This window comes from Hemiscyllium ocellatum, chromosome 21 (genome assembly GCF_020745735.1).
Source record: "Hemiscyllium ocellatum isolate sHemOce1 chromosome 21, sHemOce1.pat.X.cur, whole genome shotgun sequence".
Lineage (NCBI taxonomy): Eukaryota > Metazoa > Chordata > Chondrichthyes > Orectolobiformes > Hemiscylliidae > Hemiscyllium > Hemiscyllium ocellatum.
Genome location: NC_083421.1, coordinates 19549408 through 19575470, shown reverse-complemented (window position 1 = coordinate 19575470; position 26063 = coordinate 19549408). Strand labels below are relative to the sequence as shown.

The 26063-nt window shown below is 42.9% G+C and overlaps 1 protein-coding gene across 3 annotated transcripts in view; it reads right to left on the bottom strand.

Annotated features, from left to right (window-relative positions):
• Positions 1-26063, bottom strand: part of anapc2 (anaphase promoting complex subunit 2) — a 109847-nt gene that overhangs the window by 79336 nt on the left and 4448 nt on the right. For all 3 annotated transcript variants that reach the window (XM_060841265.1, XM_060841264.1, XM_060841266.1), the window contains exons 3-5: positions 11078-11210; positions 3531-3708; positions 2857-2976 (exon numbers count right to left, since the gene is read on the bottom strand). In XM_060841265.1, the coding sequence (XP_060697248.1) occupies positions 2857-2976; positions 3531-3708; positions 11078-11210 (431 nt within the window). The remainder of the gene's footprint in view (positions 1-2856; positions 2977-3530; positions 3709-11077; positions 11211-26063) is intronic.

Here is a 26063-nt window from a genome sequence, read left to right as displayed (position 1 = left end):
AACATAGTCCCATTTTTACTCGAGTAAAAGTCAGTCTCGTGAAAGTCAACATTCTATTTTTGACCATAAAATCTGGAATTTTCCAAACATCATGTAAAAGTCAACCCTAGTTCTTCACAGATAACAGATCATAATTAATGCGTCACTCTGCCAGTCATCCCACTCCACGTCTTCAGAATTACCGTAATTCATTGTGATTTTTTTCTTTAATCACTCAGATCAATTGGTCTTCTGCTGATGACATGGTATGAATTTTGACGGGCGTGCATTTCAGCCACTCAAAAGCAGGATCCATGTAATAGTGGATCCCATAAACTCAACCTTAAAATGTCAAAACAATTCAAATATTACTCAAATACATACAGTACATCACTCATTCCTCCATTTCTGCAGACTCCAAAACCAACCCACCATCATTCCCACTCTCAAGGTCTGCCTAATGCCCACTACTTACTTGGATCCAGGATTCATACAGGAGCATGCATACAAGTGCAGCAGGTAATCTGGTATGTTGGCCTTTATTTGAAGGGAGTTAGAATATAAGAATAGGGATTTACAAGATACTGGTGAGACCACATCAAGAGTACTGTGAGCAGTTTTGGTTCCCTTACTTAAGGAAAAATATTACTTGTTTGGGGGCAGTTCAGACAAGGTTAATTAGGGATGAACGCCATTATGGAGAAATTGACTTGCAAGCAAAGTTTAAACAGGTTAAGACTCTACGCACTGGAATTTAGAAGAATGAGAGGTGATCTCATTCTTGAGACATAGAATATTTAAAGGGTTTGACAGGTAAATGCTGAAAGGATGTTTCCTCTCATGGGACCATCTGAGATCAGAGGGCATTGTCTCAGAATTAAGGGACATCAATTCAGGACTGTGATGAGGAGTAATTTATTCTCCCAGAGGGATAAATTTCTTTGCAACTCCTTGCCACAAAGAGCCGTGGGGGCAGAGTCCCTGTGTACTCTTAAGGCTGACATAGATAGATTCTTGATCAGGAAGGGAATCGAGTGTTATGGGGAAAAGGACAAAAATAATACAGATGTGAAAAGTGTCCTTTCAGCCATGATCCTACCGAGCGGAACAGGTGTGAGGACCGAACTGCCCACTCCTCTTATTTCTGCTTGTCTCAAATAGAATAAGACTATAAAGACTGTCTGCAGTCGTGGCAGCACCCACTTCTAAGCACTGACACTGCTGCTACTGACCGAGTTCCAGTCAGAAATAGAAGTTCCACTTTCAATAAATTTAGCCTGCCTGCAACACATTGTGGGTGCAAGGCTGACTTTTTCCAAGCCTGTCTGCTTACCACTAGCTTTCTTTCTTTGGTATCCAACATTTTCTTGAGAATTGACAGCAGGGAGGGTGCTGGTTAACTGGCTGACATTGCCTGGAGGTGTTCTAGGTAGGTGGCTAACTGGTTAGTAAGATAGAGCGGTGCTGGATAAGCATAGCAGGGTCAGTCAGCTTCTGAACAGCAGGAGAATTGACGTTTCTGGCATAAGTCCTTCATCAGGAAGTGAATTCTCCAGCACCACACTCTTGACTCTGATCTCCAGAATCTGTAATCCTCATTTTCTCCTGGTTGGTAAACTAGGTGGGTTGTGACTGATTGGGAGGGCTGGATGGATGGGTTGCTGACAGAGTGGTGGGGTGGGTGAGTGATCAATCAAATCGCAATGCTAAATGGGTGACTGAATGAGCTGAGTGCACACCGACATTCCTCCTCATCTCACTCGCATAACAAACTACTCACAAAGTGAATTGAGAGATGAGGAAACTCAGGTTAAATAGCAACCCAAATCCTATTGCCACTTTAATTAGTCCTACTGCTAGGCACATTTCAGTGGTCGTGCTTATTCACTACACATTCAAATAATCAATGAATTGTTTTGGGCTTTCCTTCTGAAATTCACGTTTGCTGTTGCGCAAAATCTTATCTTTCTGCAACACCACCCTCCCCTTGTGAGAGAAATGCTGCTTCCAAGTGAAGAGGTTGGTCAACCAGTTGCAATGCTAAATGTTGAGTAAAATTATGGCCCTTTGTTACAGAAACAATCGCTTTAACCTCTTAACCTCCAGCATTCAGAATGGCTTTCTGGGCTACCCGTTGACTCGGTCAATCCATCAAATGTAGGCAGACACCCAAGGTCTATACTCAGTTTACACTGTCACTTCACTTCAGCTGCAACATCTGTAGTAATGTCCAATATATGGTAGCAGCAATGGCCTCAATGAGGAAAGGGAAAATTGGAAGAACCCCGTTGCTAAGTCAAACTCCAAAAACTTCTGCTAAACATGTATATGTGGGAATTGTAACCAACTAACCTTTGGGACACCATTTACCTCAGTATTTCTCATTAGGCATGTATGAATATACTTTTCTAATAATAAAAATTTAAATGTTACTCTTTTTTGAGTTGTGGAAATTTCCTCAACTCTGGAAGAATTTCCATGAATCACTCTACATCTAAATTTTCATAGCTAAAGGACCATGTAATGTTCTGTCAGAATACGACCTTTACATTTGTCATATGCATGTGTTTGTTGCATTGCATGTTTCCCTTAAGACTGCTGAGCAGCCACATATGCATACTTCTTAAAAAGAACGTTAGCTGTACAATCACTGGCAATATGGTCAGCAAAAATATATAATCAGACTCTAAATTCTACTCCTAAAAGCAGTGAGAGACGAGGCATTCCTACTGCTTTTTGGAGGATAGTAACAGACATTAAGACCAATAAATAGTTATTCTTCCAAAGTCACCTGTCAAATGAAAGGAGGTGCATTACTCCCAAACTCTGCTCAGCTTGTATTGCATACTTTAGAAAGTGTGTGTAATCAGAACAAACCTGGGTGGAGAAGTCGAGTTTCCAGGGCTGCTTTTAGAGATGAAAGTAATTGTTGTCTCTGATTGGTCCTTTCAAGGCAAACTTTCAGATCCTGCAATGCTGCCTTGGATTCTGGGAAATCTGCAGTTCAAAACAAAATAAAAACCAACAACTTCGAAAAGAAACATCGGTTTCTGAGCCCAATTAAAATATGATGTGCATTTTAGTAAAACATGACACCAAGTGAAAATGGGTATTGTAACAAAATCACATGAATTTCATATGTATATATGGAATGCATATAGATCCACACATATATGATTTAAAATGCCAATGGTTGACAAGCATTTTGAGTAAAACTGAACACCGTTAATTCAGTTCGAACACAGTCAGCACCTAAGTCCCAACAATTGCTCCCATTTCCACACATCAGGCCAATGATGCCAGGACCAGGACAGAGGTCTAAGAAAGAAAAAAATCAAAGAAATTTGAATCTCACAATCATGAGCTACTCAGAAATTGAAAGAGGTACTTCTGCGAGCAGCATATGACTGAAAAAACTGTTTCTCTGGCACTTGCCAGGAACAGTATAGAAGTAAATGTAAACTGAAAACCCTGAAATACCTGAAAATGCAAAATTGACACAAGATGCCAAACTTTGTCTCAAGTATGAAAATGTAACTGCATTCACTTACCACGAATAATGCTGAAAAGTTCCTCAATCCTCATATTTGCATACACCTGGTAAAGAAAAAACTGCAGGTGTATTCTCCAGCGTTGTAGTGTGCTGCTTGTCTGAGGGGATGACAATTTAGTGCTGGTTTTCTGCAGAAACACCATGCTCAGCCAACAAATTACTTTTGATTCCAGCCACTAAACAGAAAGAGACAAGACTCCAGCTGTCACTTCAAGATATTTGTGCCTTCCATTATAATCTGCCCTGCTTAATCACTCCATTATCATTTCTCAGTCAACAACTTCAGAATAGACAAAGACTGACAATCTTGATTATAAGAATAGGAGTGAGCCATTCAGGTCTTGGGGCCTGCTTCAGCATTCAGTGAAACCATAGCTAATATATATTACAATTCAATTTACTTGCTCTGGATTCACATACCTTAATATATTTGTCTAAAAAAAATAGGTTAGATTTTACCTTGGGGGGCAAGTGCACCATTTTCCAATACCACTTGGTTGAAGAAGGTGACCCTAATGTTTCTTCTGAATGGCCTGGCTGATTTTAAAGTTAACCTCTCTCACTATATACCCTCACTGGTTCAATCTACCCAATCATATCCTTCCTAAATTGTACAAGCCTCAATTAAATCACCCTTATACACATCATTAATCTGTTTAATGCAATCTTATTGCTTAATTTAATCTGTAAAATCCTGGTTAGAGTCTGGTAAGGGTACACTAAGCTACTTTGGTCAATGTAATGTAGAGCAGAAATAAAATCAGGAGGTGCTGTTGAAAATGAGATCTAGCAACCACTGTGGAAAAAGAATGATCTTGAACTCAAAATGTTAACTCCCCTTCTCTCTCAACAGAGGCTGCCAGACTTACTGAATCTCTAGTATTTTTGGACCTTGTTTCACTTCTTGCATGCCTGTCTAAACTAATGTTGGTAGACTTTAAAGACTGAATCAGAGTAGCAGAACTTTGAATTCAGGATTCTGGAAAATATGATGCTCAAGAGACTACTTCATTCTCAAACATACGTACATAGCAAGCCATTAAAGATAATGAAATATCGCAGGGCATTTACTCCAATTATTTAAGATATTTTAATGTACAGATTGTCAGATAGTAGTTTCATGGGACAGATCTCAAAGGCTTTACAGATATTGAAGCAGTTTTGTCATATAGTCATTTTGTAATGTAGGGAACATGACAGCCAAACTGAAAAACATTGTGGCTGTAAGAGCTGATCCTTTTTTGATGTACTTTAGGTGTTGGAGCTGTTTTCCCCAAATTCCAGGAGCTTACTGTTTTGTAAACTGTTGCACGGTTTTGGAACTTTTGGGGAGTAAAGATCAATACAGCAGCACTTTAAAAAGGAAGAAGAGAGGCAAAGGTAGAGACCACATGGGCACTGACTCAAATGGAGAAAGAAATCTACACTGCTAACTGGCACAGCAGGTCATCTGCAAAGCTATTATCTTTGCTCCTTGAGTTCAAGTATGGATGAACATCAGAGAGCATTGAAGAAACATGAACAAACAGTGAAATTCACAGTTGACCTCAGAAGAACCGGTGTTCGAGAACTCACAGCAGGATCAGTTAAGTGCATGGTTTTTACATATAACCTTAGTGTTCTTTTTTGTTTTCGTAAATCTACAATAGTCAGTACAGTGGGGTCATTTTTTAAACATATGTTTTATTGAGATCTGTCTCTTCATTAAATTTTAAAACTATAAAACATTGGTTATCAGTTAGCCTGGAGCAGTATTTTTTTAGAGCAGTAAGACTGCACTATATTCTGGGTCTATAGCTTGTTAAGGTGCAATGGTGGCCTTTAGTAGAGTGACGTGCTCTTCCTTTTGGATTTGGGAGAGTTTCCATGTTACTCATGATTTTGTCTGCAATAAGTGTGTTTGGTTTTGAATCCTATCGGATCACACGGATCGGTTGGAGTATAGAAGTTGCTAAATTATATTGAAGTTATACAGGACGTTGGTAACTCTGTATTTGGAGTATTGTGTTCAATTTTGGTCACCTTGTTAAAGGAAGGATGCTATTAAATTGGAAAGAATATGGAAGAAATTTAGAAGGATGCTGTCTGGGCTCAATGGTCTGAGTTACAGGGAGAGGTTGGACAAGCTAGGACATTTTTCTTTCCAGCGTAGACTGGAGGGAACCTTATAAAGGTGTATAAGATTATGAGAAGCATGGATAGAGTGAATACACAAAATGTTTTTCCTAGGGTTGGGGAATCGAGGACTAGAGGGCATCAGTTTAAAATTAGAGCAGAAAGAATTAAAGGGAACCTGAGGGGCAACTTTTTTTTACACAGAGGATGATACACATTTGGAATGAGCTGCCAGCGGAAGTGGTTGAGGTGGGTGCATTAGCAACATTCAAAGGGAATTTGGACAAATACATGGAAAGGAAAGGATTAGAAGGATATGGGCCAAGTACAGGGAAATGGGGTTAGTGTGGACAGACATTTTAGTCGGCATGGACCAGCTTGGGCCCAAGGGCCCGTCTCCATGATATCAGACTCTATGACAGACATTTCTGTGGCCAACAGTGAGAAATCAAATGGTGCATTGCCTTCCTGGTGTCAGGATCAAGGGTATCTTGGATCAAGAATATTCTCACAGGGGAGAGAGGCCAGCAGGAGATCATTGTATACATTGCAACTAATGAAGGGAAAAGGTTAAGATTCTGAAAGGAGGATATAGGAATTTAAAAATGAGGTCCTCAAGGGTACTAATATCTGGATTACTCCCAGTGCTGCGAGCTAGTAAGGGTAGGAATAAGAGGACAGAGCAGATGAATGCGTGGCTGAGGAGCTGGTGCAGGGGAGGAGGGCTCACATTTTTGGATCATTGGAATCTCTTCTGGGGCAGAAATTACCTGTCTGAGGAGGACGGATTGCACCTGAATTGGAAGAGGACAAACATACTGGCAGGGAGATTTACTAGAACTGCTTGGGAGGATTTAAACTAGTATGGTAGGCTTGTGGGACCCAAAGAGATAATGAAGAAGAGATCAATTTGAGAGTGGTACAGTTGGGAAAAAACGCAAGTCCAACATTCAGGGCAAGCAGGAACAAAGGTAGGACAGATAAATTAAACTGTGTGTATTTCAATGCAACAGGGCTAACAGATGAACTCAGGGCAAGATTAAGAACATGGAACTAGGATACCATGGCAATTACAGAGACAGGGCTCAGGGATAGACATGATTGGCAGCTTAATGTTCCAGGATACAAATGCTATAGGAAGGATAGAAAAGGGGGGCAAGAGAGGTGGAGGAGTAGCATTTTTAGTCAGAGATACCATTATGACTGTACTTATGGAGGCTATGGAAATATGTCCAGGGAGGTTATTTGGGTGGAACTGAGAAATAAAAAAAAGAGATGATCACCTTATTGGAATTGTACCATTGACCCTCCCCAATAGTCCCCGGGAAACAAACAAATTTGTAAGGAGATCTCAGTTATCTGCAAGAATAATAGGGTGGTTATGGTCAGGGATTTTCACTTTCTAAACACAGAATGGGACTGCCATTGTGTTAAAAGGTTACAATGGAGAGGAATTTGTTGAAGAGTGCACAAGAACAGTTTCTGATTCAGTATGTGAATGTACCTAATAGAGAAGGTGCACAACTTCACCTAATCTTGGGAAATAAGGCAGGGCAAGTTCCTGAGCTGTCAGTGGGGGAGCACTTTGGGGCCAGCGATCACAATTCTATTAGCTTTAAAATAGTGATAGAAAAGGATAAGCCAGATCTGAAAGTTAAAGTTCTAAATTGGAGGAAAGCCAATTTTGACGGTATCAGGCAAGAATTTTCAAAAGTTGATTTGGGGCAGATGTTTCCAGATAGAGCTGGAAAATGGGAAGCCTTCAAAAGTGAGATAATAAGAAACCCTTTGTCCCTGCTAGAATGAAAGGCACGACTGGCAGGTGTAGGGAATGCTGAATGACGAGAAAAATTGAGGCTTTGGTCAAGAAAAAGAAAGAAGCATATATCCGATATAGACAGCAGAGATCGAGTGAATCCTTAGAATGGTGTAAAGGTTGGAGTATACTTAAGAGGGAAATCAGGAGGGCAAAAAGGGAACATGAGAAAGCTTTTGCAAATAGGGTTAAAGAGGATCCGAAGGGATTTTACAAATACATTAAGGACAAATGGATAACTAGGGAGAGAATAGGGCCCCTTAAAGAGCAGCAAGGCAGTCTATGTGTGGAACTGCAGGAGATGGGGGAGATACTAAACAAGTATTTTGCATCACTGTTTACTCTGGAGAAGGACATGGAAGATACAGAATGTAGAAAAATAAATAACGACATTTTAAAAATTGTCCACATTACAGAGGAGAAAATGCTGTACATCCTAAAACATATAAGGGTGGATAAATCCCTGGGACCTGATCAGGTGTACCCTAATACTCTATGGGAAGTTAGGGGAGTGATTGCTGGGCCTCTTGCTGAGATATTTCTATCATTAATAGCCACAGATGAGGTACTGAAAGACTGGACGTTGGCTAACATAGTTCCACTATTTAAGAAAGATGATAAGGAAAACCCAGGGAACTACAGACATTGCAGGCGTCATCAGTGATGGGCAAGCTGTTGGAGGCATCCTGAGGGACAGGATTTACATGTATTTGGAAAGGCAAGGATTTATTCAGAATAGTCAACATGGCTTTGTGTGTGGAAAATAAAGTTTCACTAATTTGATTGAGTTTTTTGAAGAAGTAACGAAGAGGACTGATGAGGGCAGAGCAGTGAATGTGTTCTATATGGACTTCAGTAAGGAATTCAACAAGGTTTATGAAGGGCTTATGCCCGAAACATCGAATTTCCTATTCCTTGGATGCTGCCTGACCTGCTGCGTTTTTCCAGCAACACATTTTCAGCTCTGATCTCCAGCATCTGCAGACCTCACTTTCTCCTCATTCAACAAGGTTCCTCATGGTAGACTTGTTAGCAAGATTAGATCACATGGAATACACTGAGGACTGGCTATTTGGATACAGAACTGGCTTGAAGGTAGAAAATAGAAGGTGGTAGTGGAGGGTTGCTTTCCAGACTGGATGAGTGTGACCCGTGGTGTGCCACAAGGATTGCTGCTGGGTTCACTGCTTTTCGTCATTTATATAAATGATTTGGGCATGAACACAGGAGGTATAGTTGGTAAGTTTGCAGCGGACACCAAAATTGGAGGTGTAGTGGACAGCAAAGGTTATCTCAGATTATAACGGGATCTTGATCAGATGGGCCAATGGGCCAAGGAGTGGCAGATGGAGTTTAATTTAGAAAAATGGGGTACTGTATTTTGGAAAGGCAAATCAGGACAGGACTTATACACTTAATAGTAAGGTCATGGTGAGTGTTGCTGAACAAAGAGACCTTGGAGTGCAGGTTCATAGTTCCTTGAAGTGGAGTTGCAAATAGACAGGTTGGTGAAAAAAGCGTTTGGTAATGCTTCATTTATTGGTCAGAGTATTGAGTATAGGAGTTGGGAGGTCACAACTAGGCTGTACAGGACATTGGTTATGCTACTTTTGGAGTATTGTGTGCAATTCTGGTCTCCCTCCCATTGGAAGAATGTTGTGAAACTTGAAAGGGTTCAGAAAAGATTTATAAGGATGTTACTAGGGTCGGATAGCTTCAACTACAGGGAGAGGCTGAACAGGCTGGGGCTGTTTTTCTTGGAGCATTGGAGGCTGAGGGGTGACGTTATAGATGTTTATAAAATCATGAGGGGCATGGATAGGGTAAATAGACAAGGTCTCTCCCCTGGGTTGGGGGCGTCCAAAACTAGACAGCATAGGTTTACGGTGAATGGAGCAAGATTTAAAAGGAACCCGAGGGGCAACATTTTCATGCAGAGGGTGGTGCGTGTATGGAATGAGCTGCCAGAGGATGTAGTGGAGGCTAGTACAATTACAACATTTAATCGGCATTGGGACCGCAATTATTTACAATTTATATAGATGATTTGGAGTTTGGGACCACGTGTAGGGTGACAAAGTTTGCAGATGACACTGAGATGAGTGGCAGAGCAAAGTATGCAGAGGGGTGGAGGCTGGTACAACTGCAACATTTAAAAGGCATCTGGATGGATATATGAATAGGAAAGGTTTAGAGTGATATGGGCCAGGTGCTGGCAGGTGGGATGTCTGATCAGCATGGACAGGTTGGACCGAAAGGTCTGTTTCCATGTTGTATAGCTCTACGACTATATGAATATGACTTTGCAGAGGAATATTGAGTGAGTAGGCAAAGGTCTGGCAGATGGAATACAATGTTAATAAAATGTATGACTTCACATTTTGTATGAGTAACAGTAAAAAGGATTATTACTTGAATGGTATGAGGTTGCAGCATGCTGCTATGCAAAGGGACCCGAGTGTCCTTGTGGATGAATCATAGAGGGTTGGTCTGCAGGCATAACGAGTAATTAGGAAGGCAAATGGAATTTTGTCCTTCATTGCTAAAGGGGTTGAGTTTAAAAGCTGAGAGATTATGTTGCAGCTGTACAGGGTGCTGGTGAGACCACACCTGGGGCACCACATGCAGTTCTGGTACTGGAGGAGGTACAGAGGAGGTTCACTCGGTTGATTCCAGTGTTGAGAGGGTTGACTTATGAGGATAGACTGAGTAGATTGGGATTATATTCATTGGAATTCAGAAGAATGAGGGAGGATTTTATAGAAACAGATAAAATTATGAAGGGAATGGATAAGATAGAAGTAGATAGGATGTTTCCACTGGCAGGTGAAGCTAAGACAAGAGGGCACAGCCTCAAGATTATAGGGAGCAGATTTAGGACTGAATTGAGAAGGAAATTCTTCACCCTGAGGGTTGTTAATCTATGGAATTCTTTGCCCAGTGAAGTAGTTGACGCCACCTCAGTAAATGTTTTTAAAGCTAAGGTAATTTGTTTTTGAACAATAAAGGAATTAAGGGATCTGGTGAGAGTGCAACTAAAGTGGATCAGGGTCCATGAAAAGACCAGCCATGATCTTATTGAATATTGGAGCAGGCTAAAAGACATCAGGATGGGTATATAAATAAGAATGGTTTAGAGGGACATGGGCCAACTTCTGGCAAATGGGACTAGATTAATTTAGGATATCTGGTTAGCATAGAGAAGTTGGACCAAAGAGCCTGTTTCCGTGCTGTACAACTCTACGCATTTTAAAAATAAATGTTAACTTATAGTCACCTTTCCTGAATTTTCTAATTTGCTCTCAGATTTCCAGCTTTCAGTTCCCTTTTTAAAACCTTTACTAGTAATTCACTGGATTGTAGAATGCTTGACCAGAATCTGCTGCACAAATATTCAAGCCACGTGCAAGTTTTCACTTCCTCGGTTGGATCTTTCAGGTCAAGACAAAGAAACTACATTAACATCATGGTCAACATCTTCTGCATCTGGAACATCAATTATGTGGAAGGCTTTCCAACTCAAAATAAATAACAACTCAAAAAATTAAACTTTCGTGACTTAGCAAGTAAAGACACAATACGCTGTGTTCATTTCCCAATTCTGACATACTCACCTCCTCTAGCTGGGAGAGAAAGGAGTTCTCATATTCTCCACGGCACAATCTGCCCACGTGCTCTTCTATCATTTTATGCAGGATGGTTGTGATGGCGCTTGCACTGATTCGTTCTAAAAGGTTCAGCGAGTGCCTGCCAATAAACAAAACTAAAATTAACAAACAAGAGGACATCTAGTTTTCTCAAGATTAAACCTGTGACATTAACTTTTATACTGACTCTTGCAGATTGATCGGAGCAATCCAATGGCCGACCTTTCAAAACCTTTGTAATAAACCTGTACCTGACTACAGAATGCAATTCACAGCCTCAGCCAGAAAGGTGAGCACTCCAGAAATATGGTTTTACCTTCAGTAATCCAGTTGGCTACTCTTGGTGAGATCCATGCTGCAGAGTATTGGTACTTACTTTAACAATTTAAGTGCACCAGTTATGATGAACAGAGCAGATATTGAGTCAAATGTATCAGTGGACACTAGATTCAACAGCTTAAAGGTCTTTAAAATTAATGAAGAGGGTCAGTATGGCAGTCGTAGAAAATGTTCTTCCACTTGTGGGGAATTAACTTTAGATTACTTACAATGCAGAAACAGGCCCTTCGGCCCAACAAGTCCACACCGACAGACCGAAGCGCAACTCACCCAGACGTATTCCCCTACATTTACCCCTGCACCTAACCCTACGGGTAATTTAGCATGGCCAATTCACCTAGCCTGCACATTTTTGGACTGTGGGAGGAAACCGGAGCACCCGAAGGAAACCCACGCAGACACAGGGAGAATGTGCAAACTCCACACAATCAGTCTCCTGAGGCTGGAAAACAATTCAAAACAAGAAACTATTAAATCCAATAATGAACCTAGGACAAATTTCTTTACTCAGAGTGGTGAGAATGTCACATGGAGTTGTAGAGGTGAACAGTACAGTCGTACACCAAAATCACTGATATAGCGCACGGTGAAGCATGATTTGGAGATGCCGATGTTGGATTGGGGTGTACAAAGTTAAAAATCGCACAACACCAGGTTATAGTCTAACAGGTTTAATGAAGGAGCGTCGCTCAGAAAGCTAGTGCTTCCAATTAAATCTGTTGGACTATAACCTGGTGTTGTGTGATTTTTAACACAGTGAAGCAGGTTACCTAAGAGTACAACGAGATCTTGATTAGTTTGGCCAATGAGAAGGACCTGTTTCTGTGCTTCATATCTCTATGACTCTATGATTGAAGAGGCAGTTGGATGATTTGTGTGCCTTTTGTTTCACGTTTGGGATGTTGCTTACGAGAGGTCGTAAAGGCAGAGGCGCTGCAATGTCTAGGAAGAGTCTAGTTTAACAATGGCAAAGGAATGGACAGTTCTCCAAGTTCAGGTTTTTTCTAATTTTGCTTTAGTTGCAACAATGAGAAGCTGCAGTGCAGAGAAAGGTTTCAAGCTTCAGCCTTGATTGCTGGCTGACCCTCCATTATGAAATCTCTCCTGCCTATAAGAACCTGCGTTCGAATTTACTTCTTACCAAGGGGTGTGTTTATGGGATGTTAGTGGAATTACTTACCTTTCTGTATTGAGTCAGTTGAGTTTTCCAATAGTTAAGTTATTCTAAATTCCGTTTTCTTTTGTTCATGTTTCAACTGCACTGCTGCCTCACAGCTCCAGGGACCTGGGTTCAATTCCAGCCTTGGGTAGCTGTCTGTGTGGAGTTTGCACATTCACCCAGTGTCTGCATGGGTTTCCTCCGGGTGCTCCAGTTTCCTCCCACAGTCCAAAGATGTGCAGGCTATGTGAATTGGCCGTGCTAAATTGCCCGTAGTGTTCAGGGAGGTCATTACTCAGGAGGAAATGTAGAGTAATAGAGGAATGAGTCTGGGTAGATTATTCTTAGGAGGGTTGGTATGGACTTGCTGGGCTGAAGGGCCTGTTTCCATACAGTAGGAATTCTAATCCTAATTCTAAAACTGTAGTGGTTAAATAAACTCTGTTTTACTTAAAGCTGAGTGGTTTGACCAGCTACATCACAACTGAAATATGCACTTCAAACTGCCTTTAAAATAAGAAAAAGTTAGGATCTAGACTACATTCTTAAAGTATTTTGAGGGGGTCTAGCCTGGTTCATAACAGTACTGGTCTTTAAAATAGAGAAATCTTGATATGAGAAGAGATTGCATAGACTGGGACTCTACTCACTGGAATTTAGAAATACATAAAATTATGAGGGGATTAGATAAGATAGAAGCAGATTTAGCATGGAGTTGAGGAGGAACTTCTTCACCCAAAGGGTTGTGAATGTGTGGAATTTCCTGCCCAGTAAAGCAGTTAAGGCTACCTCGTTGAATGTTTTTTAAGGGAAGGATTTATGAACAGTAAAGGAATTAAGGGTTATGGTGAGCAGGCAAGTAACAGGCAGGTGAGTCCATGAAGACATTAATCATGATCTTACCGAATGGCAGAGCAGGCTCGATAGGCCAGATGGCCAACTCCAGCTCCTATTTCTTATGCTCAGTTTTAGTCCGTGTATTTAAAAAAGGATATAATAGCATTTGAGGCAGTTCAAGAGAGATATATTAGGTTGTTTATAAGGATGGAAAGATTTATTTATCAAGAAAAGCTAAACACGTTAGGCCTTCACTTATTAAGGTTTAGATGAATGAGGAGTGATCTTATAGAAAGTTGGAATAAAGGGCACATTTTCAGGATGACAAGTTGTAAATTATTGAACTGCCACATGCTCAGTCCCCCAGACTGAAGCAGTCCACAGAAGGTTCACTACATTGATCCTGAGTATAGAGGGATTTTCTTAGGAGAATAGGTTAGGTGAGCAGGACTTCTGGAGCTCGCTAGAGTTTAGACAAATGAGAAATGACTGCATTGAAACATAAACAATTCTCAAGGGGCTTTACAGCATGGATGCAGAGAGGCTTTTTACACTTGTAGAATCAATGCAAGTTTTCACCACAGAAGGCTGTCAAGTCTAGGACGTCAAGTATATTCACAGCTGAGATAGACTGATTTCTAACTATTAAGGGAATTAATGGTGATGGGGATAAGGCAGAAAACAGAGTTGAGAATGATCAGATCAGCCTTAATCTCCTTGAGTGACAGAGTGGATTTGATAAGCCAAATGGCTTATTTCTGTTTCTAAATATTCTGGTCTTAAAATGTGAGACCACATGTAAAGCACCATATCAGTGCTACTGGAAACCAAGAACAGACTTCGACACAACTCTCAACTTTAAAGTGCACCTTAATGATCATGTAGCATGACTATAAGAATCACAGCTCATCAGATTATATAATCATCTAAATATAGTCTCCCCTGCCCCAACTCTGTACTGCAATTTACAGAGTAAAGAAAGGACCTGCTCCCTGACCTCCATCTCCTTATCTCAAAAGATATCAGAAATTCAAGGTAGTGACTATTAAATTTTTCTACACTACTATTTCAGACAGAGGAACAGTAATCAGAGTATCTCTATGTAGGACTAACTATAACGGTTAGATGATAGCATATCCATGCAAGGTTGTACTGTACATAAGAGTCATATTATTCCGTCATAAGATATCAGTAAACATGCAGCAGCCAAAGGAATGCAGGGTTCTTCTTTCACTTTAATCACATGATGGCATAAGCAAATCAACAACCATCCTTAATAACCTCAGAATTTTCAGAATCGTATTACTCAGAACATGTAGCACAGGAACCAGTTGAGCTGATGTTTACACTTGACACAAACCTCTATGTCACTCATGTCACCCTATCAACAGGGCCTTCTATTAATTTTTCTTGTACGTGTTTATCTAGTTTCCCCCAAAATACATCCATTGCATTGAATCCAAACATTTCCATAGTAACAAGTTCCAAATTCGCACTACTCACTCTGTAAAGAACTTTCTGTTGAATTTGATTATAGTTGATACACACGCTATTAGATATCATGAAATTGGGCAACATTTTTGTTTATTTTAATATTATTTGTAAGGAACAAACCATGGTTTATGTCATGATTTGGAGATGCTGGTGTTGGACTGGGGTATACAAAGTTAAAAATCACACAACACCAGGTTATAGATCAACAGGTTTAATAGGAAGCACACTAGCTTTCGGAGCGACGATCCTTCATCAGGTGATTGTGGAGGGCTCGATCGTAACAGAATTTATAGCAAACATTTGTAGTGTGATGTAACTGAAATTATACATTGAAAAATTGATTGTCTGTTAAGCCTTTCATCTGTTAGCATACAGTGACAGTTTCACTTCTTTCATGTGTAAATCATAAAATCCTTATTTTAAAAGTTGCATTCTCGGGTTAGCTGTTAACAATGGTGATAGCTAGACAATATGTTGAAGGTGTTAGCCCCCTGTGTTCTCTGTCTATGACCTGATGTTTAGATTGATTCTAATCTATAAAGTGAGATAACAGAGTTTTACATAAATTCATGCAGTTTTTCATACATTCATGTAGAACTCTGAGCTCAAAAACTGCATGAATTTATATAAAACTCTTATCTCAGATGAAACAGAGAAGACAAAACACAGTTCCCTAGCCCCCTCAGGTGCATTCAAAGCATTCTGCAGCAATATTTCAAAGAGGAAGAAGTAATTCCTGTCATAGCATCATAGAGATCTACAAGAAAAGGCCCTCCAGCCCATATCCACACCAGTCAAAGACAAACACCTAACTGATTTAATTTCCAACTTTTCGCCCATATCCTTATATACCTTAGCATTGCAATGTCCTCACTAACAATCATGATCAAACCAAGAGGAAAATTTAATTTCATCTGTGGGGGGGTGGAATTGCCTGCTTGATTTTTTACAAGAAAACAGCTTCCAACATTTCATAAGTGTCTCACGGGTACCAAGGCAAAATGGAGGCACTGAAGGATGTTACAGAAATGTAAGTTGTTTTTAAATAAGGTTTTTCAGGCTGCCCATTGATCCAATTAATTAATTACCATGCAATGAGTGTGATGACATCTTAAATCAGGATAAGACAACAGGAAATCCTCTCAACTAAACGTCTGTAGTACATTCTGTAAAAGCTATATACACTTTCATGTATAGTAAATTATTTTATTATCTGACAGCTATGGGACCAGGAATGTACCAATTGGCCAAGAGGTCCACATGAATAATGTAAAACCACACGCTAAGTAATAGAAATGTAATGCAGGGGGCATACATATCTGTTATACTTACAGCATAAATCACTTAAATAATAATGCACTATTGCCTTAAATAAAACTTACTGGCGAGAATCTTCTCCCTCGCACCCTCAACTGACGACTTGGATATTGCAGTATTTGAGGAGAAATTGAACTGACTGTTGATATTGCAGACGTTCATACGACTGAACGAGTATATTTACACGGAGATAAATAAATTTTAAAACTATAACTGCACAGAATAGTACAGCAAACTTCGCAGTATTTGAGGTATCTAATTTTTGCAGGTTTATCAAGAGTTCATAAGGTGTCAGCTGAATCAAAGTTTGCTGTACTAAGTACTTGATTGCCATCTGGTGCCAAATCAATACTACAGCAACTTGGTTGACCTTTGTCATATGCATTTACCCAGAAATTATACAAAAATGTTAAATCCTCAATTGAATGCTACCAATCAGGCCTTCACACTTCACCATAATGTTTTTTGGGTAACTAGAGAAACAGTTGGCCCACTTAAGGACAAAGGAGGAAAGTTATGTGTGAGGTCAGAGAAAATGGCTGAGATTCTTAAAGGGTACTTTGCATTGGTATTCAGAGGAGACGGACATGATGGATATTGAGGTTAGGGATAGATGTTCGATTACTTTAGGTCAAGGCAGCATAAGGAGAGAGGAAGTGTTGGGTATTCTAAAAGGTAGAAAAGTCCCCAGGTCCAGAATAGATCTATCCCATGTTACTAACATTGGTGGAGGAGCAGATAGTGAAGGGAAGTGTCAGAGGATACAGCAGAACATAGATAGACTGGAGAGTTGGGAAGAGAAATGGCAGATGGAGTTCAATCCGGGCAAATGTGGTGATGCATTTTGGAAGATCCAATTCAAGAGCAAACTCTACAGTAAATGGAAAAGTCCTGGGGAGTATTGATGTACAGACAGATCTGGGTGTTCAGGTCCATAGCTCCCTGAAGGTGGCAACGCAGGTCAAAAGAGGGAGTGGTCAAGGAGGCATACTGCATGCTTTCCTTCATTGGTGGGGTATTGAGCACAGGAGTTGGCAGGTCATGTTATATAGTTGTGTAAGACTTGGGTTCGGCCACATTTGGAATACTGCATACATTTCTGGTTGCCACATTACCAAAACGATGTGCATGTTTTGGAGAGGCTGCAGAGGATGTTGACCAGGATGTTGCCTGGTATGGAGGGCGATAGCTATGAAGGGAGTACATTAGGATTATTTTCATTAAAAAGATGGAGGTTGAGGAGGGACCTGATTGAGGTCTACAAAATCATGAGAGGTATAGACAGGGTGGATGGCAAGAAGCTTTTTCTCCAGAGTGGGGGACTCAATTACTAGGGGTCCACAGGTTCAAAGTGAGAGGGGAAAAGTTTAAGGGAGATATGCGAGGAAACTTCTTTACAGAGGCCGGTGGGTGCTTGGAACGTATTGCCAGCGGAAGTGGTAGAAGTGAATACATTAGCTTCATTTAAGATGTATCTTGACAGATACATGAATGCGCAGGGAGCAAAGGGATGCAAAACATTAGAAAATAGGCGATAGGTGTAAATAAAGGATCTGGATCGGCGCAAGCTTGGAGAGACAAAGGGCCTGTTCCCCTGTGCTGTAATTTTCTTTGTTCTTAAAGCTATGGCCTTTAGTTTAGAGCATATGACCTTTGTTCTTTCTTTTCAGCATTTACCCAGAAATTATATAAAAATGTTAAATCCTGGAGAAAAGACGTTGCCTATTTACCCTATCCATGCTCATGATTTTATAAACCAAAAGGTTTCCTCAGCCTCCGACACTCCAGGGAAAACGGCCCCAGCCTATTCAGCCTCTCCCTATAGCTGAAACCATCCAATCCTGGCAACATCCTTATAAATCTTTTCACAACATCCTTCCTATGGGAGGGAGACCAGAATTGCACACAATATTCCAAAAGTAGCCTAACCAATGTCCTTTACAGCCTCAATGTGACCTCCCAACTCTAATATTCAATGCTCTGACTAATAAAGGAAGCATACCAAAAGCCTTTTTCACTATCCCATTTATCTGTGACTCCACTTTCAAGGAACTATGAACCTGCACACCAAGGTCTCTTTGTTTAGTAACATTACCATTAAGTGTATAGGTCCTGTTCTGATTTGTCTTTCCAAAATGCAGCACATTCATCTAAATTAAACTCCATCTGCTATGCCTTAGCACATTGGTCCATCTGGTCAAGATCATGTTGCACTCTAAGGTAACCTTCTTCGCTGTCCACTGCACCTCCAATTTTGGTGTCATCTGCAAACTTACTAACCATACCTCCTCCTCACATGTAAATCATTTATATAAATGACAAAAAGCAGTGGACCCAGCACTGAACCTTGTAGTACACCAGGGGTCACAGGCCTCCAGTCTAAAAAGCAAACCTCCAATACCACCTCCTGGCTTCAAGCCAACTGGCTAGTTCTCCCTGTATTCCATGAGATCTACTAGCAGAAAGTGAGGACTGCAGATGCTGGAGGACCAGAGTTGAAAAATGTGATGCTGGAAAAACTCAGCAGGCCAGTCAGCATCCGAGGAGCGGGAGAATCGATGTTTCGGGCATAAGCCCTTCGTCAGGAATGAGGCTGGTGTGCCAAGCGGGCTGAGATAAAAGATAAAGGAGGGGGAATTTGGGGGAGAGGTGCTGGGAATACGATAGGTGGAAGGAGGTGAGGGTGAGAGTGATAGGCTGGAGAGGGGGTGGGGCGTTCCTGAAGAAGGGCTTATGCCCGAAACATCGATTCTCCTGCTCGTCGGGTGCTGCCTGGCCTGCTGTGTTTTTCCAGCACTACATTTTTCAATTCCATGAGATCTAATCTTGCTAACCAATCTACCATGAGGAATCTTGTCAAACACCTTACTGAAGTCCACATAGACATGTCCATTACTGTGTCCTCATCAATCCTCTTTGGTACTTCTTCAAAAAACTCAATCAAGTTAGTGAGACATGATTTCCCATGAACAAACCCATGTTGGCTACCCATAATCAGTCCTTGCCTTTCCAAATACATGTAAATCCTGTTCCTAGGGCTCCCTCCAACAACTTGTCCACCACTGATGTCAGGCTCACTGTTCTGTAGTTCCCTGGCTTTTCCCTACCACCATTCTTGAATGGCTGTACCTTGTTAGCCAACCTCCTGTCTTAGGGCATCTCACCTGTGGTTATCAATAAATCAAATATCTCAGCAAGGGACCTAGCAATCTTTTCCCTACCTTCCCAGAGTTCTAGGGTACATCTGATTAGGTCCTGAGGATTTATCCACCTTTATGCATTTTAAGACGTCCAGCACCTTCTCCTCCAGGACACTTTTCAAGATGTCGTTATTTTATTCCCCGTGTTCTGTACCTTCCATATCTCACTCCACAGTAAACACTGACGCAAAATAGTTGTTTAGTATCTCCCCATCTCCAAACATAGGTGTTCTTGCAGTTTTTTAAGGGGACCTATTCTCTCCCTGGACATCCATTTGTCCTTAATGTATTTAGAAAATCCCTTGGGATTCTCCTTAATCCTGTTTGCTAAAGCTATCTCATGTCCCCTTTTTGCCCTTCTGATTTCACTCTTAAGCATATTCCTACTACCTTTATACTCTGAGGATTCACTTGACCTCTGCTGTCTATACCAGATATAAGCTTCCTTCTTTTTCTTAATCAAGGCCTGAATTTCTCTAGTCAAGCAGCATTCCCTACACCTACCAACCATGCCCTTCTCTCTAACAGGAACATATTGTCTCTGGACTCTTGTTATCTCATTTTTAAAGGCTTCCCATTTTGCATCCTTCTGTCTATTTGGAAACTTTCTCCCCAATCAACTTTTGAAAAACCTTGCCTAATACTGTCAAGCTGAAAATGTGTTGCTGGTTAAAGCACAGCAGGTCAGGCAGCATCCAAGGAACAGGAAATTTGATGTTTCGGGCCAGAGCCCTTCATCAGGAATGAGGAGAGGGTGCCAGGCAGGCTAAGATAAAAGGTAGGGAGGAGGGACTTGGGGGAGGGGCGATGGAGATGTGATAGGTGGAAGGAGGTCAAGGTGAGGGTGATAGGCCGGAGTGGGGTGGGGGCGGAGAGGTCAGGAAGAGGATTGCAGGTTAGGAGGGCGGTGCTGAGTTCAAGGGAATCGACTGAGACAAGGTGGGGGGAGAGGAAATGAGGAAACTGGAGAAATCTGAGTTCATCCCTTGTGGTTGGAGGGTTCCCAGGAGGAAGATGAGGCGCTCTTCCTCCAACCGTCGTGTGTTATGTTCTGGCGATGGAGGAGTCCAAGGACCTGCATGTCTTCGGTGGAGTGGGAGGGAGAGTTAAAGTGTTGAGCCACGGGGTGGTTGGGTTGGTTGGTCCGGGCATGCCAGAGGTGTTCCCTGAAGCGTTCCGCAAGTAGGCGGCCCGTCTCCCCAATATAGAGGAGGCCACATCGGGTGCAGCGGATGCAGTTAATGATGTGTGTGGAGGTGCAGGTGAATTTGTGGCGGATATGGAAGGATCCCTTGGGGCCTTGGAGAGAAGTAAGGGAGGAGGTGTGGGCGCAAGTTTTGCATTTCCTGCGGTTGCAGGGGAAGGTGCCGGGAGTGGAGGTTGGGTTGGTGGGGGTTGTGGACCTGATGAGGGAGTCACGAACGGAGCGGTCTTTGCGGAATGCTGATAGGGGAGGGGAGGGAAATATATCCCTGGTGGTGGGGTCCGTTTGGAGTTGACGGAAATGACGGCGGATGATACGTTGTATACGGAGGTTGGTGGGGTGGTAGGTGAGAACCAGTGGGGTTCTGTCTTGGTGGCGGTTGGAGGGGCGGGGCTCAAGGGCAGAAGAGCGGGAAGTGGAGGAGATGCAGTGGAGGGCATTGTCAATCACGTCTGGGGGGAATCTGCGGTCCTTGAAGAAGGAGGCCATCTGGGCTGTGCGGTGTTGGAACTGGTCCTCCTGGGAGCAAATGCGGCGGAGACGAAGGAATTGGGAATATGGGATGGAGTTTTTACAGGGGGCAGGGTGGGAGGAGGTGTAGTCCAGGTAGCTGTGGGAGTCAGTCGGTTTATAGTAGATGTCTGTGTTGAGTCGGTCGCCCGAGATAGAAATGGAGAGGTCTAGGAAGGGGAGGGAGAAGTCTGAGACAGTCCAGGTGAATTTCAGGTCGGGATGGAAGGTGTTGGTAAAGTTGATGAACTGTTCAACCTCCTCGTGGGAGCACGAGGCAGCGCCGATACAGTCATCGATGTAGCAGAGGAAAAGGTGGGGGGTGGTGCCAGTGTAGTTGCGGAAGATGGACTGTTCCACATATCCTACAAAGAGACAGGCATAGCTGGGGCCCATGCGGGTGCCCATGGCTACTCCTTTAGTTGGGAGGATTGGAAAGAGAAGTTATTCAGGGTGAAGACCAGTTCAGTCAGTTGAAGGAGGATGTCAGTGGAAGGGTACTGGTTGGTGCGGTGGGAAAGGAAGAAGCGGAGGGCTTTGAGTCCTTCGTGATGGGGGATGGAGGTGTACAGGGACTGGATGTCCATGGTGAAGATAAGGCGTTGGGGACCGGGGAAGCAAAAATCATGGAGGAGGTGGAGGGCGTGGGTGGTGTCCCGAACGTAGGTGGGGAGTTCTTGGACTAAAGGGGACAGAACCGTGTCGAGGTACGCGGTGATGAGTTCAGTGGGGCAGGAGCAGGCTGAGACGGCCGGGGCAGTCAGGTTTGTGGATTTTGGGCAGGAGGTAGAAATGGACGGTGCGGGGTTGTGGGACTATGAGGTTGGAGGTGGTGGATGGGAGATCCCCTGAGGTGATGAGGTTATGGATGGTCTGGGAGATGATGGTTTGGTGGTGGGAGGTGGGGTCATGGTCAAGGGGGCAATAGGAGGCGGCGAGCTGGCGTTTGGCCTCAGCGGTATAAAGGTCGGTGCGCCAAACTACTACCGCGCCTCCTTGTCTGCGGGTTTGATGGTGAGGTTGGGGTTGGAGCGGAGGGAGTGGAGGGCTGCACGTTCTGAGGGTGAGAGGTTGGAGTGGGTGAGAGGGGTGGACAGGTCGAGTCGGTTAATGTCGCGGCGGCAGTTGGCTATAAATAGATCGAGGAGGGGTAAGAGGCCAGCACGGGGTGTCCAGGTGGATGGGGTGTGTTGGAGGCAGAGAAGGGGTCGTCAGAGGGTGGGCGGGAGTCTTGGTTGTAAAAGTAGGCACAGAGGCGAAGGCGGCGGAAGAATTGTTCAATATCTCGCCGCGTGTTGAACTCATTAATCCGAGGGCATAGGGGAATGAAGGTGAGCCTTCTGCTGAGGACTGATCTTTCATCCTCAGAGAGGGGGACATCTGGAGGGATGGTGAAGATCCGGCAAGGTTGGGAGCTAGGACCTGGTGAGGGACTGGAGCTGGGAGTGGGGGCGGGGTTAGGGGCGGGGGCAGAGATCGGCGTAGGGGCGGGGTTAGACGTGGTGACAAAGCTTGGTGTGGGGTAATACTGTCAAGCCCTCAACTGCCTTCCCCCAATTTAAAATTTTTAACTTTCAAATAGGGGCAGCACGATGGCTCAGTGGTTAGCACTGCTGCCTCACAGCACCAGGGACCCGGGTTCGATTCCAGCCTTGGGCAACGGTCTGTGTGGAGTTTGCACATTCTATCCGTATCTGCATGGGTTTCCTGCGGGTTCTCCGGTTCCCTCCCAAAGTCTGAAGATGTGCAGGTTAGGTGAATTGGCCGTGCTAAATTGCCCATGGTGTTCCAGAATGTGTAGGTGTGGTGCATTAGTCCGGGCAATGTTAAGTAATAGGGTAGGGGAATGGGTCTGGGTGGGATACTCTTCAGTGGGTCAGTATAGATTTGTTGGGCCAAATGGCCTGTTTCCACACTGTAGGGTTTCTATGATTGTAATCCAGTCTATCATTTTCCATCACTATTTTAAAACCAACAGAATTATGGTCACTGGCCCCAAAGTGCACCCCCACTGATACTTCATTCACCTGCCCTGCCTTATTTCCCAAGAGTAGATCAAGTTTTGTACTTTCTCTAGTAAGTGCATTCATTACATGCTGAATCATAACATTTTCTTGAATTTACATAAATTCCTTTCCATCCAAGCCCTTAACACTGTGGCAGTTCCAGTTAATGTTTGGAAAGTTAAAACCCCCTATCATAACTATCCTATTATTCTTACAGATAATTGAGATCTCCTAACAAATTTGTTCCTCAATATCTCACTTACTATAGTACAATCTCTTATACTATAGTACAATTCCAGAAAGTAATCCCTTTCTTATTTCCTCCCTAAGTACAGTCGTAATGTTAGCCCTTATCAACAACGCCACTCTCTCTCCTCACTTGCCCCTCTTTCTACCCTTCCTGTAGCATTTGCATCCTGGAACATTAAGCTGCCAGTCCTGTCCATCCCTAAGCCATGTCTCTAATTGCCATGATATCCCAATCCCATGTTTCTAACCATGCCCTGAGCTCATCTGCCTTCTCTATTGGACCTCTTGCATTGAAATAAATGCAGTTTAATTTAGCTGCCCTATCTCCTTCTCTGCTTTGTTCCTGCCGGTCCTGGCTCTTTGACTTGCTGCTTTTCCCAACTGTCCAAGTCTCAGGCTGATCTCTTTCCTCACTATCTCCCTGGTTCCACACCCCCACCTTACTAGTTTAAATCCTCCCAAGCATCCCTAGCAAATCTCCCTGTCAGTAGATTCCGTCCTTCTTATACAGGTCACTTCTACCCCAGGAGAGATTCCAAGGATCCAAAAAAAGTGAATCCTTCTCCCTGCACCAGTTCCTCAGCCATGCATTCAGCTGTTCTATCCTCCTATTCCTACCCTCACTAGCAGCTGGCACCAGGAGTAATCCAGATGCTGGCACCTTCGAGGACCTCCTTTTTAATTCCTGTCTAACTTCCTATATTCACTCCTCAGAATTTCACTTTTCTTCTCCTATGTTGTTAGTACCAACGTGTGCAATGATCTCCAGTTCATCCCTCTCCCCTTGTAATATTAAAAGATTAAATTGGAATATTTATCTGGACATTACTGCAATATTAAGAGTTAAACTGCACTGACTGAACATTCTGGAAGTGGCTGGGGACAACATTCATGCTGTTCAGGGCCTCTTTTGACTCGACCTCTCATGACCTCGAAGGGGGTGGGAGTTAAAGGGGGTCACCTAGCTTGTATAAGCTTTAATAAACTTTAACTGCTTGTAGAAGTTGGCGCGTGCGAATCGCATCTCGTGTGTGAAACCTCGGAAAAGGAATCTAACATCACCACCAGAGATATACTTCCCTCCACAGCCCATCTGCGTTCCACAGAGACCGCGAACCCTTTGTCAGGTCCATGGTCCCCACCAAATGACCCTCCACACACAGCACCTTCCCTTGCTGTCGCAAGAGGTGTAAATCTTGCACCCTCACCTCCCCAATCACCTCAGTCCAAGGCCCCAAAGGATGTTTTCACATCCAGCAGAGATTTTCCTGCACATCCAAACGCCTCATCTTTTGTGCCCATTGCTCTCAATGTGGTCTCCTCTATTTCAGGGAGACAGGATGTCAACTCGCAGAATGTTTCAGGGAACATCTCTGGGGCACATGCACTAAACAACCCCATCGTCCTGTGGCCGACTACTTCAACTCCTCCTCCCCAAAGGATCTGCAACTCCTGGGTTGCCTCCACTGCAAACTAGAAGAAGAACACCTCGTCACCTTACATTTTTAATTTCCTCCATAACAATATCCCTCTCCATTCCTGCAACATTCTCCAGCCCAAGATCCAACAAATTATTATGTTTTGATTTTGACCTCTGATCACTTCTAAATGCTCCTCCATTGACAGCTATGCCACGAGGTGCCTGGTCTAATTTCCCTATTTAAACCTCTCCATTTTGCTAAACTGATATCAGTAATGAAGAGTGGAACATTGGAAGGTGTACATTACCCAGTATAGTTCTCATATGTACATCCCACCTACTGGAAGGAACCCTGGTTTGAACTATAAATGGGAATGGAAGTCAGATACTGCTATACAGCTAAAATACCAGATGAATATCGCAACTTGAAATAACAGGTGATGTACATTTTTAGCTGTAAAAGGTTATGTTGCTTTTGAAGTAGTTAGATCGTCATAATGAGTCAGAGCCAGTGCCAGGGGTTCTGAGTTAAGGAAAAAAACTACTTGACAACAGCTCTCAGATTGGTCACGCTCCAGTCTGTCACACACTGATGGGAGCTGTGCAGCCAGTGTAATCCTGAACCAGCACGCAGAAAACATCCTTCTCCTTTCTCAGCGTGTGAGCGAGAAGACAAAACAAAACCAAGAAACCTTAAAAGAAAAGTTTAATACAAGAAAGGTGGTGGGGTGGGTGTTTTTCTGGCTGAGGAGTGTGCTGCAGCGACCTCTGCTGTTTGTGACTTATATAAATGACTTGGATGAAAATGTAGATGGGTGAGTTAGTAAGTTTGTAAATAGTACAAAGATCAGTGGCCTTATGGAGAGTACTGAAGGTTGTCAAGTGATACAGCCAGATGTAGATCAGTTGCAAATATGGGCGGAGAAATGGCAGATGGTGTTTAACCTGGTAAGTGTGGCGTGCTGCATTTTGGGAGACCATAGGTTAAGGAAAAGTACGTAGTTAACAGTGAGACTCTGAACAGCATTGATGTATAGAGGGATCTTGGGGTTCGAATCCATAGCTCCCTGAAAGTGGCCACGCAGTAGAGAGGGCAGTAAAGGTGGTGTATGGTACGCTTGCCTTTAAAGGTCGGGGAACTGAGTACATGAGTCAGGATGTCACATTACAAATTTCTAAGACTTTGGTTAGGCCACATTTACAGCATTAGTCAAAAAG